Below are 14,115 nucleotides of genomic sequence, written 5' to 3' on the forward strand. Positions count from 1 at the left end.
CCGGCTGGCGAGGGCACCAGGGCGACTTTGTGCCCACTGGCCACCTCTTGGGACCATGGTGTCCCAATACCAAACCGAAGATGCCACGTTGGTGGCATCTCGGCTTCTCAGGGCATCTCTGCAGTCTGGTCGGTTAGGGGGGCACCAGGAAAGGCAGCAGCCTCCCCATTTGGGGACCAGAGAGGGTTCCTGGGGTGCCAAGCCTTCTCCAGAGGTGACAACGAGAGCAGAGGCCGGGAATGAACAAAGGGAAAGTGGAGAACCAGGAGCGGGGGAGAGGGGAGGAGGGGAGAGGAAGGGAGGGGAGGGGAAGGGAGGGGGAGGGAAGGAGGGAGGGAGACAGAGATAGGGACAGAGACACCAGAGGGAAAGGAGAGAGGAGAGAGGGGCTGAGTGTGAGACGGGGAAGGAGGGGACAGGACAAAGAGGAACCAGCGAAGGGTCCAGGCCTGCGGTGATGGTGAGGGAGGTGGCAGGTTGAGCGGGGGCTGGACCAGAATGGCTGACGAAGAGGAAGAACAGAGGAGGGCCCGGGCAGGGCCTGGCAGAGGGCATAAGGCACTCTGAGGTGGGAGGTGGTGATGGGCAGAATAGGCCCCTGTGCCTGGGCAGGGGCACCACGGAGGGCTAGGGGAGACCGAGAGGTGGGCAGCGGCTGCCAAGGTGGCCCGAGGGGAGAGGCGGAGGGAGGAAAGGAAAGAGGAAGGGAGGGAGAGAGGGAAGGAGGCAGCCACGCTGCCCATCAGCGGGCCACAGAGATCTGGCTGAGCCCCCACGCTGCTGGGCTGGGAGGGTTTTCGCTCTGACATTTTTACTCTTCTCGGAAGGAGGAGGAGGTGGAGGTGGAGGTGGAAGAGATGGAGGCGGGAGGAGAAGGGGGCTGGGGGAAACAAAAGGGAAGCAGCTGCTGGGCGTCCTGAAGTAGGAGAGGGGAACGGGAGACCCAGAGTCAGGGAGACCCGCAGGGATGGGGACACAGGGACCAGCCTGCCCACAGGGAGCCGGCCCGCAGACTCCTGTGCCAGGGGCCAGAGGGGCCAAGACACACAGGCAGAGGGTCACAGGGACGAGCAGACCACCAGACAGAGAGAAAGGACAGGGGAGGGTGAGAGCCAGTGAGAGACCGAGGGCCAGGGCAGAGCGCCAAGGAAGCGCAGGAGCGAGAGGGGCAGGGAGAGGCAGGAAAGCCAAGGAGAGCCAGGCATAGGGGGCAGGGGTGTGGGAGGAGGGCAGCAGAGAGGAGGACCAGCAGGGCAGGAGCCTTCGAAGATGCTGCTGTATCCCTGGGGCTGGGGTCAGGCCAGGTCGTCGCCTGAGCAGAGGCTGCAGCAAGGGCAGTCCTGAGCTGAGAAGGAACTCTAGCAGACAGGGCCTGGATACCCTCTTGAGGTAGGTCCCTCCTGCCCCGGCTGGGCATGGAGGGCAGGGCAGGATGCCAGTGCTGGGCTGCCACATGCACCACCCCAGGCCCCCGGGCATGGGGCCACTGGGCCTCCCCTGGCTTCAGTGGGCTCCGCTGCCCCAAGAGTGGGCAGGGAGAAGGTGCCAGGCTGGCCGCGTGTCCCTGTGTGAGTGTGGAGGCTGCTTGAGGCCTCTCCTCCTCCTGGCTCCTGGCAGCCGCCCGTGCATCCTCCTCCCCTGTCCCACCTGCACCGCCGGCTACACTGTCGCTCGCTCGCACCTCTCTCCGAGCCCCAGGGCTTCTGCTCAACTCTGAGCCCCCAGGATGAAGGGCCCATCCTCTGAGTGGCCTCTGGAGCCTCCCGTGGGGTCCTTCGGACCCTGGGCATGCTCCTGTCACCCTCACTTCACAGATCATGAAACGACTTTGGGCTGAGCTCACCCACCTTGGCCACATCACACCAACCCTGAGTGGGAGGCTCCTCAGGGCCAGGGAGGGTACCTGGGCCTTGTCTACCTGAAGGCATTGGGCCAATGTGGTGCCCTCTCCCCGCCTGTTTCTTCCTCTGTAAAGTAGTGGTGTGACCCCTCATGGGGTCAGGCAGGAAAGCAGAGTTTGGAGGGCCCAGGGCTCCTCAGGACCCAGCCTGGGCAGTCAGAGATATCCCTCTGTATCTTCAGCCACTCTGAGCCACCTGTAGTGCCCTTCCTCCTTCTCAACCCTTTCAAGTTTTTAAGCCAAGTTGAAACACCACCACCTCCTTGAAGGCTGCCTTGCTTCTTCCTAACCTGGAGGGCTGCCCTGCTCTGACTCCCTTTGATGGCATAGAGCATGCTGGCCGGACCTCGAGCTCCTGGGAGGCAGAGCTGGCATCGGTCAGCCTGCCACTGCCCACCCAGGCCAGGCACTCCATGCTGAGACTCTGAGAGAGCAGACAGCCAGGGATGCCCATGGGGGTGGGCTCAGCAGGGTCTGAGGAGCTGAGGGCAGCCCGACTCACCTCCTCCCCAGCTCCCACTTATTGAGTCCACGCAGATGCAGAGAGATAGCTCTGATCAGGTCCTTACCTACAGGGTCTCCGGCTGCAATCCCAGTTCAGGACCAGCACCAGGATCTGCAGTGGGCCCCTGGCTGGGCACACCTCATCCCAGCCTCCCCCTACCCCTGCCCCCCGATGAGCCTCCTCCTCTTGGGCTTCCAGGCTCTGCTGGTTGGACCTCCCCTCCCTGCCCAAAGGGGATTGTGTTTCCCCAGGGAACACTGCTGTCCCCCAGGAGCTCTGTGGCCTGGGATTTGAGGAGTACCTGGGGTCAACCCCCCAGACTCACCAGTGCTACTTAACAAATGGGCCCAAGAGAAGGAAGCGCAGCCCCTGGGGGAGCAGCAGAGTCCCTGCCTGTCTGTGCAGGGGCTCACCCCCTTGTCACCAGGGGCTTGGCCATGAGCACCCATCCAGCAGGCCCAGCACAAACTGCAGCCCCAGGTGAGCAAGCAGCACTCGGGGTGCACTGACGCCGCATGGGCCCAGGCTCCGGGCCAGTCCCTGTGGACCTGGGGAGGACACAGCGGGGAGGGGACCTCATTAGAGGTGGTCAGGCAGTGGGATGGTGGCATAAGGACCCGTCCCTTTGAACTCCCTGGGAACTCGCCCTGACAGGGGCCAGGCAGAGGGCAGCAAGAGTCCCTTGTCCAGCTATGAGGGACAATCATGGTGAGCTACATGAAGCAAGGTTCACACGTGTGCACTAACACACACCCCCTCCAGGACACAGACCCAGAGACCACTGCACCCCACCCACCCACCACACGCACACTCGCAAGCATACACACACATGCACACACACATGCACACACACATGCACACACACACACTACACCCAGGACAGTGCTGCACTCACCACCACTGCCATGATCACGTCGCTGCAGTCTCCAACAGCTCAGACTTCCCCAGTCTCAGCCCTTCAGGCCTGGCAGGCTGCCCCCTGCCCACTCCCTGTTGGATAAAGGAGCGAGCCAGGCCCAGAAGCTGTGGGTGAAGAGACTGGCCCAAGGCCACTCAGCAGGGCATGGTAAGCCCAGGTCCCCGGGTCCCTCCTCCATCCACATCACCCCACCCCTCCAACGGGGATCCCCTGGGTGTCCCGCCATGCCGGGTGCAGGGCTGGGAGAGGCACTGCAGTCAGGGTACTGTGTCCTCAGTGATGAGCCCTGAAGGGCCATGCTAGGTGCCAGCAGCCGCCAGGGAGCAAATTCAATGCAGTTTACGTTCATTAAAAACGGTGCTCTGGGCCAGTGGGAAAACGTGTCCCCCCTGCCCCATCCTCCCCTGCCCCGTTGTCTCCCACCCCTGCCCCGGCGATTCTCCTTGTCTACACCTGGTGTGAGCCCAGGGGCTCTGCATGTAGCCGCACAATACCATTTTCTCCAGATCTAGCTGTTCCCAGCCTCTGCCAGCATGCGGCTTCTGGCTGGCAGGGTCGGGCCCTGGGCTGACCTCCCCCCAATGCCTCCCTGCCAAGTCTGCCCTTCCAGGCACCTGAGAGTCTGCCCTGTGCCTCCTGCCTGCCCCTGGGCAACTCGGAGCTCTCCCAGGGCCAGCTCGGGCAAGGCCAGTGTTAGGGATGGTCAGGGGACCTAAAGAGGACCTCAGCCCACTTAACTCCAGAGGTCACCCAGACTCAGTCACTGCCTGGTCCTGCCACCTGTGGGGTCCTGGCTTGGGAGAGGGCACCAGGCCGGCTGCAAGTGCCTTGTAGCCTGGCCCGGAGTGAAGAGCGGGGCTGGGGATCAGCCTGGCAGACATTCTTATCAACCACTGAGGTCCCCAGAGCCCTGTGCCCACCTCAGCCACGGCTCTTTGGGTGGTGTGAGCCCCTCCAGTCCCTCATCTCCGGCACACATCTGCCCACAGATGTGGCAGCCACCCCGTGCTTGGCTCTCCCCAGGGCTCTAAGGCCCTCAGGCAGGGACCCGCCCTGAGTAGCCTGGTCCAGGGACCTCTGGGGCTCCTGATGTGGCCAGTGGGGCAGGAATGGGCTGGCAGCCTGCTGGGCTGGCCCTGAGGGGGCTGGGGGAAGCCAGGCCTCCAACCACAGTGTCCAAAAGGGCGTGGCTGCCTTGGGCCCATCCAGGCCCGAGATCCTGAGGGTGGGGTAGCCCCCGCCCTGGCAGGGCTGGAAGTCCGTCTTCGGACAGAGCCCGTCCTGCCCAGAAGCCCAGCCAAGCCAGCAACAGGGGTGCAGGGACCGAGTGGCCCAGCCCCCTGGGCAGGGTGTCAGGGCCGGAGCCCAGAGGACTGCGGTTCAGGCTTCAGTCCCAGCCGGCGAACCAGAGCTGGGCAGAGCGGCCAGCAAGCGGCAGCCAGGGTGCCCTGGGCACTCGACCCCCAGATGCCCCTGCTGGAGCCGTAAAGGGGAGGCACCCTGAGCCCGGAGGGAGCATGGCCCTGGGGACTGAGCATCTGGCTCAGAGCCGCTCCGCAGAGGTTGGTAGCCTGGGGTTGACCACAGAGGTCTCTGGAGGGCAGACACGAGCCGCTGCAGGTGGGAGCTTGTAGGAGAGAAGCCCTTGGGTGCCCCCTGGATGGGGTGGGGACCATCGGAGAGAAGGGTGAGGGTCTCTAACCTCAGCCCCAGGCTCCAAGTGGGCTGAGACTCGTGGCCGTGAGGGTTGGCTACTGCCCGTGACGGACTAGGCAGGTCTTGGTGAGAGCCAAGGTGGTGCTTGTGGAGGTGAGATTGGGCACCAGGCCTGGCCAGGGATGCTGGGAGGGGGCAACACTGTGCCTGGGGCTGTGAGGGTCTCTCAACAAGAGAACAAGCCCTACCTGGGGAGAAGTGAACAAAGAGAAGAAAGAAAGAGCGAAGGCATGAGAGAAAGAAATGAGAGAAAGGGAGGGAAAAATGTGGAAAGGGAGGGCAAGAGCAGGGGCTGCCTTGAAGGAGGGAGAGGGGAGCAGAAGCGGGTGCAGGGTGGCGGCAGGAGGGGAAGGGCAGAGGGAGGGGCTGAGTTGCGAATGGAAGCTGCGTGAGGGTCCCGGGCACTGCCCTGTGCAGCCGACCCCAGGCGTGAAAGGAGGGGTCTCTCCCACATGGGCCCCACCTAGCAGGTGCCTGGGGCAGGAGGCTGCAGAGCCACTGTCTCACGCAGCTCCCTGGTGCTGCAAAGACGGGAGGTGGGAGGAAAACCAAAGAATCGAGAAATGGATGCTGAAGGAACGCGGTGAGGCCAGGCGAGGGCTGGCGAGATTGCCAAGGAGAGGACGGGCGAGGAAAATGGAGCGCCCAGCAGAGGACGGGGCATGGGGGAGGGCTGGCTTTCCCTGGGACTGAGGAATGAATTTCTGCGCCCGGACTTGGACCCCCTGGGTCGGGACCCTGCCCTCCACTCACATGCAGGGGCAGCACCTCTTCCGGCCTCTGTCCCTGCCTGGTCTTCCCCACACCCAGTTCTTGGGGGTTGAGGGGTTGGAGCCCCAGCCACGTCATCAGCTCCCTAGGACCCCTGCCTGAGATGCGCACCTCCGAGCCTCCGTGTGTGCGACTGTAACGGGGATGCTGGGACTGGCCCTGGCAACTGTTGAGAGGACGGAGGTGCTGGCTGCCCTGGTGCTCGCTGTGCCTCTTTAAACGGGGATGTCTGGACCTCAGGCGCAGAGGACCAGGGCAGGTCCACTTGACCTCAGCCACCAGGACATCCCAAGGCCATGTGAGTCTCCCACGGCCCACTGAAGCTGGTCCTTCATACCCCATTTCGCAGATAGGAAAGCTGAGGCTCAGGGAGCCTCCAAAGCTTACCCCTGTCCTGGGAGTTGGCAGGGGGCGTCCACAGCACCAGGGGACACACACCAGGAAGTCTCCTGGGGAAGGAGGGCCAGCCCAGGGGCAGACTCTTTTCTGCGCTGCAATGTCTCCCCTGCACCCCAGGGATGATGAGTCTGGGAGGGGCTGGTCACCCATGAAAGCTTCGGGGAGGGGCTGGTGGCCAGGCCGGGCACCCCAGAGCTCCACAGGCAGACATGGCATGGCGGCGTCAGGCAGAGGGCTTGGTGGCTGGGTGCTATGGTAGGAAGATCCCAGTGCCGTGAGAGTGAGACAGGTGGTTGAATGCCAGGCTGGCTTGGCCGTTCTCTGTGGGTGCCGGCTGTGGCTCCCGCCCAGGTGGGCACTACGTCTGAGTAATGTATGAAGCCTCTGGTTGCATGGAGGATGGAAGCACTTTGGGCAGCATCTGTGGGCAGAGCCTTCAGGGATGTGAGGTACATCTGGGCACGACTAGCTGGCAAGGAAAGAGGATGGCAGAGCCTCAAGCCAATGCCAGGGACTGGTCGCGTGTCCCGGAACGTGCCAAAAACCTGCCTCGTGAGCATGGCGAGAGCTCTGCCAGGGCAGTACCAGCTGGCCCAGGAGCCGCAGCGCTCCCGAGGGCCATCCAGCAAAGGCGGGAGGCGTAACCGGGCTGTCAGTGGGACCTGTGGGTGTCAGGGCTCCTTGTTCCCCTCCTGCGGGAAGCAGGCACCGAGCTGGGCTGCATGTAGATGCCCGTGAGGGTGAGCTGCGGCGGAGGACACTGATCGCCGGGTGCAGACGAGGGCCCCAGAAAGGTCCCTCAGGTCGCCTCACTCGTGGCATGGGCCCGGCAGCATTGTGGTCAGTGACACGGAGGAGGACAGAAAGCCATGTGCACAGCACGCAGAGCAGGAGGAGGGGGGAAGAAAGAGCAGGCACGGGGCAAGTGGAGCCGCAGCCATGCCTGGATGCAGCAGGCAGGGCCACCCACGAGCAGGGCGGGGCCCTAACCTCCGACCCAGGCCGGTTGCAGCAGATGGGGCAGAGATGTGAAACAGCTGCAGAGCGGGACGAGGGTGCTGCCGGCACAAGGCTGACCACGGAGCACATCAAAAGAGGTAGGGCACCCAGCGCAAGGGAGGTGATGGGCTGGTCAGCGGGACATCAAGCCGGTTCTGGACCCTGCTCTGAGGACAGTCCCTGATCCAGCCTCTGAGGACTAATGGGAAGCCAGGGGTAGAGGGGCTGGGGGAAACAAGGCTCCATTGTCCAGTCTCAGCAGGGGGTCAGGGCTTGGGGCTCTGTGGAGGCCACACCATGAGGTTTCCAGGGTCATAGATGCCCTGAGGTCAACACTGTCTGCCGGTGCGTGGGCACCCCTGCTGTTGGGTGTCTGGGTAGAGTTGGGGTCTGTCTGGCTGGCGTAGACACCTTTGGGACTGGGCGTGTGTGGTGGGCAGGCCTGGACTGCAGTCACCCCAGCCCGCACTGGTAGAGTTGGGGTCTGTCTGGCTGGCGTGGGCACCTTTGGGACTGGGTGTGTGTGGTGGGCAGGCCTGGGCTGCAGAGTCACCCCAGCCCGCACTGGTAGAGTTGGGGTCTGTCTGGCTGGCATGGGCACCTTTGGGACTGGGCGTGTGGTGGGCAGGCCTGGACTGCAGTCACCCCAGCCCGCACTGGTAGAGTTGGGGTCTGTCTGGCTGGCGTGGGCACCTTTGGGACTGGGTGTGTGTGGTGGGCAGGCCTGGGCTGCAGAGTCACCCCAGCCCGCACTGGTAGAGTTGGGGTCTGTCTGGCTGGCATGGGCACCTTTGGGACTGGGCGTGTGGTGGGCAGGCCTGGACTGCAGTCACCCCAGCGCGCACTGGTAGAGTTGGGGTCTGTCCGGCTGGCGTGGGCACCTTTGGGACTGGGTGTGTGTGGTGGGCAGGCCTGGGCTGCAGAGTCACCCCAGTCCACACTGGTAGAGTTGGGGTCTGTCCGGCTGGCATGGGCACCTTTGGGACTGGGCGTGTGTGGCGGGCAGGCCTGGACTGCAGTCACCCCAGCCTGCACTGGTAGAGTTGGGGTCTGTCTGGCTGGCATGGGCACCTTTGGGACTGGGCGTGTGGTGGGCAGGCCTGGACTGCAGTCACCCCAGCCCGCACTGGTAGAGTTGGGGTCTGTCCGGCTGGCGTGGGCACCTTTGGGACTGGGTGTGTGTGGTGGGCAGGCCTGGGCTGCAGAGTCACCCCAGCCCACAGTGGTAGAGTTGGGGTCTGTCCGGCTGGCGTGGGCACCTTTGGGACTGGGCGTGTGTGGCGGGCAGGCCTGGACTGCAGTCACCCCAGCCCACACTGGTAGAGTTGGGGTCTGTCCGGCTGGCGTGGGCACCTTTGGGACTGGGCGTGTGTGGTGGGCAGGCCTGGACTGCAGTCACCCCAGCCCGCACTGGTAGAGTTGGGGTCTGTCCGGCAGGCGTGGGCACCTTTGGGACTGTGTGTGTGGTGGGCAGGCCTGGGCTGCAGTCACCCCGGCCCGCACTCATAGCCTAGTCATCACCACTCTGGGGTGAAGTTGAGGCAGGAGCTCGGGGCCCTCAAGTAGCACTGGGTGGGTCATGAAGCTCAGGGGACTTCAGCATGGGAGGAGGCGAACCCATCACCTCCCAAGTTGGATAGCAGTCCCAGCGGTGGGGGTCGGGGAACAGAGGGAAGCAGGTTTGGATGGGGTGGGTAGGGAACCCAGAGGAACAGACCCCTCCCTGTGTGCCTCTCCCCAGAGGTAGAGGCAGGGAGAGGTGGAGGCAGGGGGAGGTGGAGGCAGGGAGAGTTGGAGGCAGGGGGAGGTGGAGGCAGGGAGAGGTGGAGGCAGAGGGAGGTGGAGGCAGGGGGAGGTGGAGGCAGGGGGAGGTGGAGGCAGGGGAGGTGGAGGCAGTGAGAGGTGGAGCAGGGGGAGGTGGAGGCAGGGGGAGGTGGAGGCAGGGGGAGGTGGAGGCAGGGGGAGGTGGAGCAGGGGGAGGTGGAGGCAGGGGGAGGTGGAGGCAGGGACAGGTGGAGGCAGGGGGAGGTGGAGGCAGGGGGAGGTGGAGCAGGGGGAGGTGGAGGCAGGGGGAGGTGGAGGCAGGGACAGGTGGAGGCAGGGGGAGGTGGAGACAGGGACAGGTGGAGGCAGGGGAGGTGGAGGCAGGGGGAGGTGGAGGCAGTGAGAGGTGGAGGCAGGGGGAGGTGGAGGCAGGGGGAGGTGGAGCAGGGGGAGGTGGAGGCAGGGGGAGGTGGAGCAGGGGGAGGTGGAGGCAGGGGGAGGTGGAGGCAGGGAGAGGTGGAGCAGGGAGAGGTGGAGGCAGGGGAAGGTGGAGCAGGGACAGGTGGAGGCAGAGGGAGGTGGAGGCAGGGGAGGTGGAGGCAGGGACAGGTGGAGGCAGGGGGAGGTGGAGGCAGGGACAGGTGGAGGCAGGGGGAGGTGGAGGCAGGGAGAGGGGGCAGAGACACAGACAAGCGTCAGGTCATCAGGAGTTGGGGACTGGCATCTGAGATTCGGGGAGGATGGGGAGAGAGGAGGGCTGTGCGGGTGGGGAGCGGCTCTGTCTCCCCTTGGCTGTGCCTCCCTGGGGAGTCCTAGACAAACACATGGCCACTGCACCCCTTCCTCCCTGCCAGGATCCTGCCCACTGTGGCGACCCTCAGGCTCAGAGCAGGCACAGGAGACCCTCCTTTGAGAGACTTCCTGCCAGCTCCCCTCTGTGGTTCCTGATCCACATCGTGGGTCAGCGCTGGTTTCTTGGCAACTGCTAAGATCTGTAAGGGCAGGGAAGAGAACTAACTCCTCCGTCTTTGGGTCCCTAGCACCTGACAAAATAAACTGCTGGCTAAGGAAAGATGGAGGGAGGGAGGGAGGGAGGGAGGGAGGAAGGAGGGGAAAAGGCGGGAAGGATAGAGGGAGGAGGGAGGAGGGAGGATGGAGAAGGGAGGAATGGAAGGAGGGAAGGAGAAGGAGAAGAATGGAGGGAGGAGGGAGGAGGAAGGAACTGGACCGAGGCTATGGCTATAGAAGAATCGAATCGTGCCCTGGGCCATCCCAGGCAGGCTGAGAAGAAAAAGCCGGAACCAAGCCTGGGCTGGCCGGGTGGTTGTGGGGCAGGAAGTAGCCATCAGGGTGGCAGCCAGAAGGGCAGGGAGCCCCACAGAGGAGGGAGGCTGGGGACGGTAGGGGCAGTGTCGGGGTGAGGTCTGGTCTCCCCATGCCTCTTCCTAGGGACAAGACCTCAGGCTCCACTCCCCAGCTGTGAAATGGGTGAGAACTGAGGGTGGCTGAGGCTCGGGGTTGTTCAGGGCGGGGTGGGGCTCTGAACCCAGCAGGCCGGGCACCCAGGCCAGGGTTCCAGGGGAGGCCAGGTGGGGCGAAGGCCAAGAAGGGGCCGGGGCTGGGCAGGAAGGGCGTCTGGTGACCAGAGCACTTTGCCTTGAGTCAGCGTGGGAGGGAGGTGGGCTGGATGAGTCAGGGAGGCGCCAGGAGGGGCCTTGTCAGAGGCGACCCCCTCTGTCAGCCCCCAGGCCACTGAGCCCTGGGTACCGAGAGCCAGCAGGGGAGGCTGCAGACAGAGGAGTGGAGGCTCCTTGGTTTTGGGGGCTCTGAGTAGAAGCACCTAGGGGGTCCCTCACGAGGCCCCCAAATGCTGCCCCATGGTAAGAAACCAAGAGAGGCCCTGCAGGAACCCCCAGGTTACAGAGCGCTGCCACTGTGAGAAGCCACCCCTGCCGGCTGGGGCTGGGCTTTCTGCCTCACCAAGCCTTTTCCCACCCAGAGGGCCCAGAGAGGGGCAGCTGCCCCCCCCCGGGGGCACAGCGCCTCCTCCCTGTGTGATGGGGTGGGGCCCACAGTCTCCTTTCTCGCGGCCTCCCCGGGCTGACCCTGGGTTCCAGCTTGGCCATGAGGGCTTTGGTATGTAAAGCCCATGGGAGGCAGAGCCTCCCGCCCCCACCAGTTTCCGGCTCTCTGTGTCGCCCCCAACATTGGGCTGGTGCCATGGAGGGAGGCTCTGCCTCCCCCGCATCAACTCGCCAGGGAGCTCCGTCTTCCCAGGGTTGTGAGGGAAGCCAGCTCTGCAGGCTGATGTCCAAGTCCAGGCGTCGCCTCCTCCAGGGAGCCTTCCAGACCCGATCTGTGCGGCAGAGGCCCAGAAGGACCTAGGCGTGGGGATCCTAGCGGGAGGCAGAGGACCCCGCACATGCAGAGAGGGTCCGAGTGCTTCCTCCTGAGTGGGGGTCACCCATCTGGCTCCAGCCGCACAGAGCTACTCCCTCTAAGCTCTCCGGCTCTCTGCCTTCCGGCATTAGGTCTTGCCCACTCCTGGCCGGCAAACCCCAGCTCATCTTTCAGACCCAAGTTCAAGGCCTCCTCCTGCTCCGGGCGGCTCATCACCTGGCCTCCCCAGGCAGAGAGGTGAGGGTTCTGATCGCTGGGGCGTCTCCCTCGCCCCCTGGCCCAGGACTACAAGGAAAGGGGTTGACTCCCTCCCTCCCCTCCACGCCCAGCAGGGTGCAGACACAACTGGGAAGGTGCTGGAGGCCCAGGGGTCAGGCTGAGCCAGTGCCAGGCACTGGGGGGCAGGTTCCCATCTCTACACCCCAGCCCCAGGCGGATGGCGTGTGCCCCTCCCGCTGCCCCACCTGTCACCCACGTGCTGGCCCCGGGCTGCCTCTGCTCCTGGCTCCCCTCCCAGCTTCGTCCCCAGCTGCCTCTCCAGGGAGGGGTGACAGCTGGCCCATGCCACACCCTCGGGCCCCTCCCTGGACTGCCCCCTTCCTGGGGCGGGACCCCTGCGTGTGGTACAACCAAGGGGCCTGCTGATGGGGGCTCATGTGAGCGGTGTCCCAGAGCTGTGGGTGTGGGTGCTGCCAGCTGCCACCGCCTTTGCCCTGGCTTCCCAGATAGACCCAGACCCACACTCCGAAGCTGTGTCGTGAATGCTGTGGTGGGTGCCTGGTGGGGTCGGGGTTGCTGTCCCACGACCCTCTGGAAGCTTCAGCCATGAAGGGCCCCTGTGGGCACCTTTTCCCAGCACACTGTGCTGTGTTTCCCACTCTTGGGCTCTGCAGTGACTTGAGGGGGCAAGTCTATGACCACAGGGGAGGCTGGGGAGCCCTCAGCACTGTGCAGGGAGCCCTGAGCCACCCTGGTTGGAGGCCCAGCCCTACTCTCCAGGCCTCCTGCCAGCTCCCTGTGGTGTCCAGGGGACCTGTGGTCCGGCCCGGAGGAGGAGTTCCCCCTCCTCTCAACATCCTGCCTGCAGCCCCTGCTCTTCACCAGAATCTCCTCACTCCCCAGAACCCCAGAGAGGACCCTCTCCAGCCGACCACTGGGCTCAGAACAGCCGGGTGGGGCGGCCACAGGAGCTGCCTGCAGGGGGCAGAGTCGGGACGGGGACCGAGCCGGACACTCATTCTGGAAGTGTCTGCAGGGGGACGTCAGAGGTGGGCAGCTGGGAGTGCCGAGCTGCAGACGAACATTGTCAGGCCCTCGGTGGGGACTGGGAGGTAGAAGGGGGGGGGTCTGTGGAGGAAGGAGAAGAAGGGCCAGCGTCCCGAGTCGGGGGGTGGTCGGCAGTGGATGAGGACGGCAGGAACAGACCTGAGCTTGGGGAGTCCCACTCAGAACAACGCATCCGTCAGGGTTCTGTGCATTCTGGTGTCCCTGGCTGGCAGCCAAGCCCCGAAGTGGAGCCTGGGACTGTGAGGGTGTGGGGGTGTGCCGGGGTGGGAGGTGGATGGAGCCCCCCCCCCGCCACTGCCTGGCCCCTTGGGCTGAACCTTGGGCTTCGGAGCCAGAACAGACACAGGAAATCGCCTAATTGCATTTGCGCAGGAACACCAAATCCCTCGCAGCTGCAGGGGCTGAGCCAGGGCCACGGGCGGGGTCGGCCATGTGAGAGTCCTGACAGCTCTGCTGTGCATGCCAAGGGGCCTGGGCCGTTGGCCGGGGGGCGCCTTTCCCAGGCCAGAGGCCCCCACCCCACCCCAGGAGAGCTGCCCCCCTTTCAGTTCCCAGAACAGAGCCCAGCTGTGGAATAGTGAGGGGGTGAGGTCATGGGGAGGGGGCCCGCATGACTCACATCCTGGGGTAGGGGAAAGGGAGGAGACGGGGAAGGGGCCCAGAGGCCTCCACGTCCTCAGTCTGCTGGGTCAGAGGCCAGGGGCTGGCGGGGCTTCTCCCCAGCCTTGGGTTTTAGGGGAGACACCAGGAGATGCTTACTCTGCACCCCCACTCTGTCCTCCAGGCCCCTAGCCAGGGAGAGCTCAGTCGGGGTGATCCTTGAGGGGCCCCAGCTCGGCAGGGATGATGTTCCCAGAGTACACACCTGGGCCTTGTGCCAGGACCGCACTGCCGTTGTCAGGGCAATGGCAAGGCAAACAGTCAATGTTTGCCTCACTAAACAGCCTCACTAAAGTGAGGCTGCGGCACCCGGAAGGGGTCCCTGGCGGGGGACGTGGTCGCCTTGTTCCCAAGCCTGTTTGCACACACACGTGAATGTCAAGGGTTCCCGTGTGTGAGCACGAGCGTACTTGTATGTGCCTATGGGGTGCGGGCGTGTGTGCCTGTGTGGCTGGAGTGTGGGCTCGTGGAGAACGTGTGTGTCGGGTGTGCACCTGCGTGTGCCCCGGACCTGGGGAGCCCGCGCACGGCTGCGCTCCATGTGTAGGGCATGAGCTGTGAGCAGAGCCAGGGCCTTTGTGGGCCGTTGGGGCCCGGACTCCTTGCCCATAGGGGTGCACCCGAGGAAACGTGTGCACACGAGTATCTGGGGTCTCTGCACCAGTGTGGGCTTTTAAGCCCTCCTCTCCCCTACGGCTTGGTGGAGAGGGTCTGTGGAGCTGGAGTGAGGGCCCTGGACCCATCGGAAGCCCAGGTCCAAGGAGGAGCTGGGGCTCCATCTCATGCCCCAGGCCC

At 64.6% G+C, this 14,115-nt stretch overlaps 1 protein-coding gene across 12 annotated transcripts in view; it reads left to right on the forward strand.

The window, feature by feature from the left end:
• LSP1 (lymphocyte specific protein 1) overlaps positions 1 to 14,115 on the forward strand; it is a 40,242-nt gene that overhangs the window by 11,828 nt on the left and 14,299 nt on the right. The window contains exon 1 of one of the 12 annotated variants that reach the window (XM_037998807.2): positions 441 to 460. The exons of 4 other annotated variants lie outside the window; for them this stretch is intronic. Coding sequence is in view for 2 of the 8 variants with exons in the window: in XM_008002115.3 (XP_008000306.3) it covers positions 5,604 to 5,623 (20 nt within the window). In the remaining 6 variants the exon portion in view is untranslated. 7 more of the 12 variants (XM_008002744.3, XM_037998805.2, XM_008002594.3 and 4 more) reach the window with 7 other exon arrangements.

The sequence above is a fragment of the Chlorocebus sabaeus genome, chromosome 1, assembly GCF_047675955.1.
Source record: "Chlorocebus sabaeus isolate Y175 chromosome 1, mChlSab1.0.hap1, whole genome shotgun sequence".
NCBI classification, from domain to species: Eukaryota; Metazoa; Chordata; class Mammalia; order Primates; family Cercopithecidae; genus Chlorocebus; species Chlorocebus sabaeus.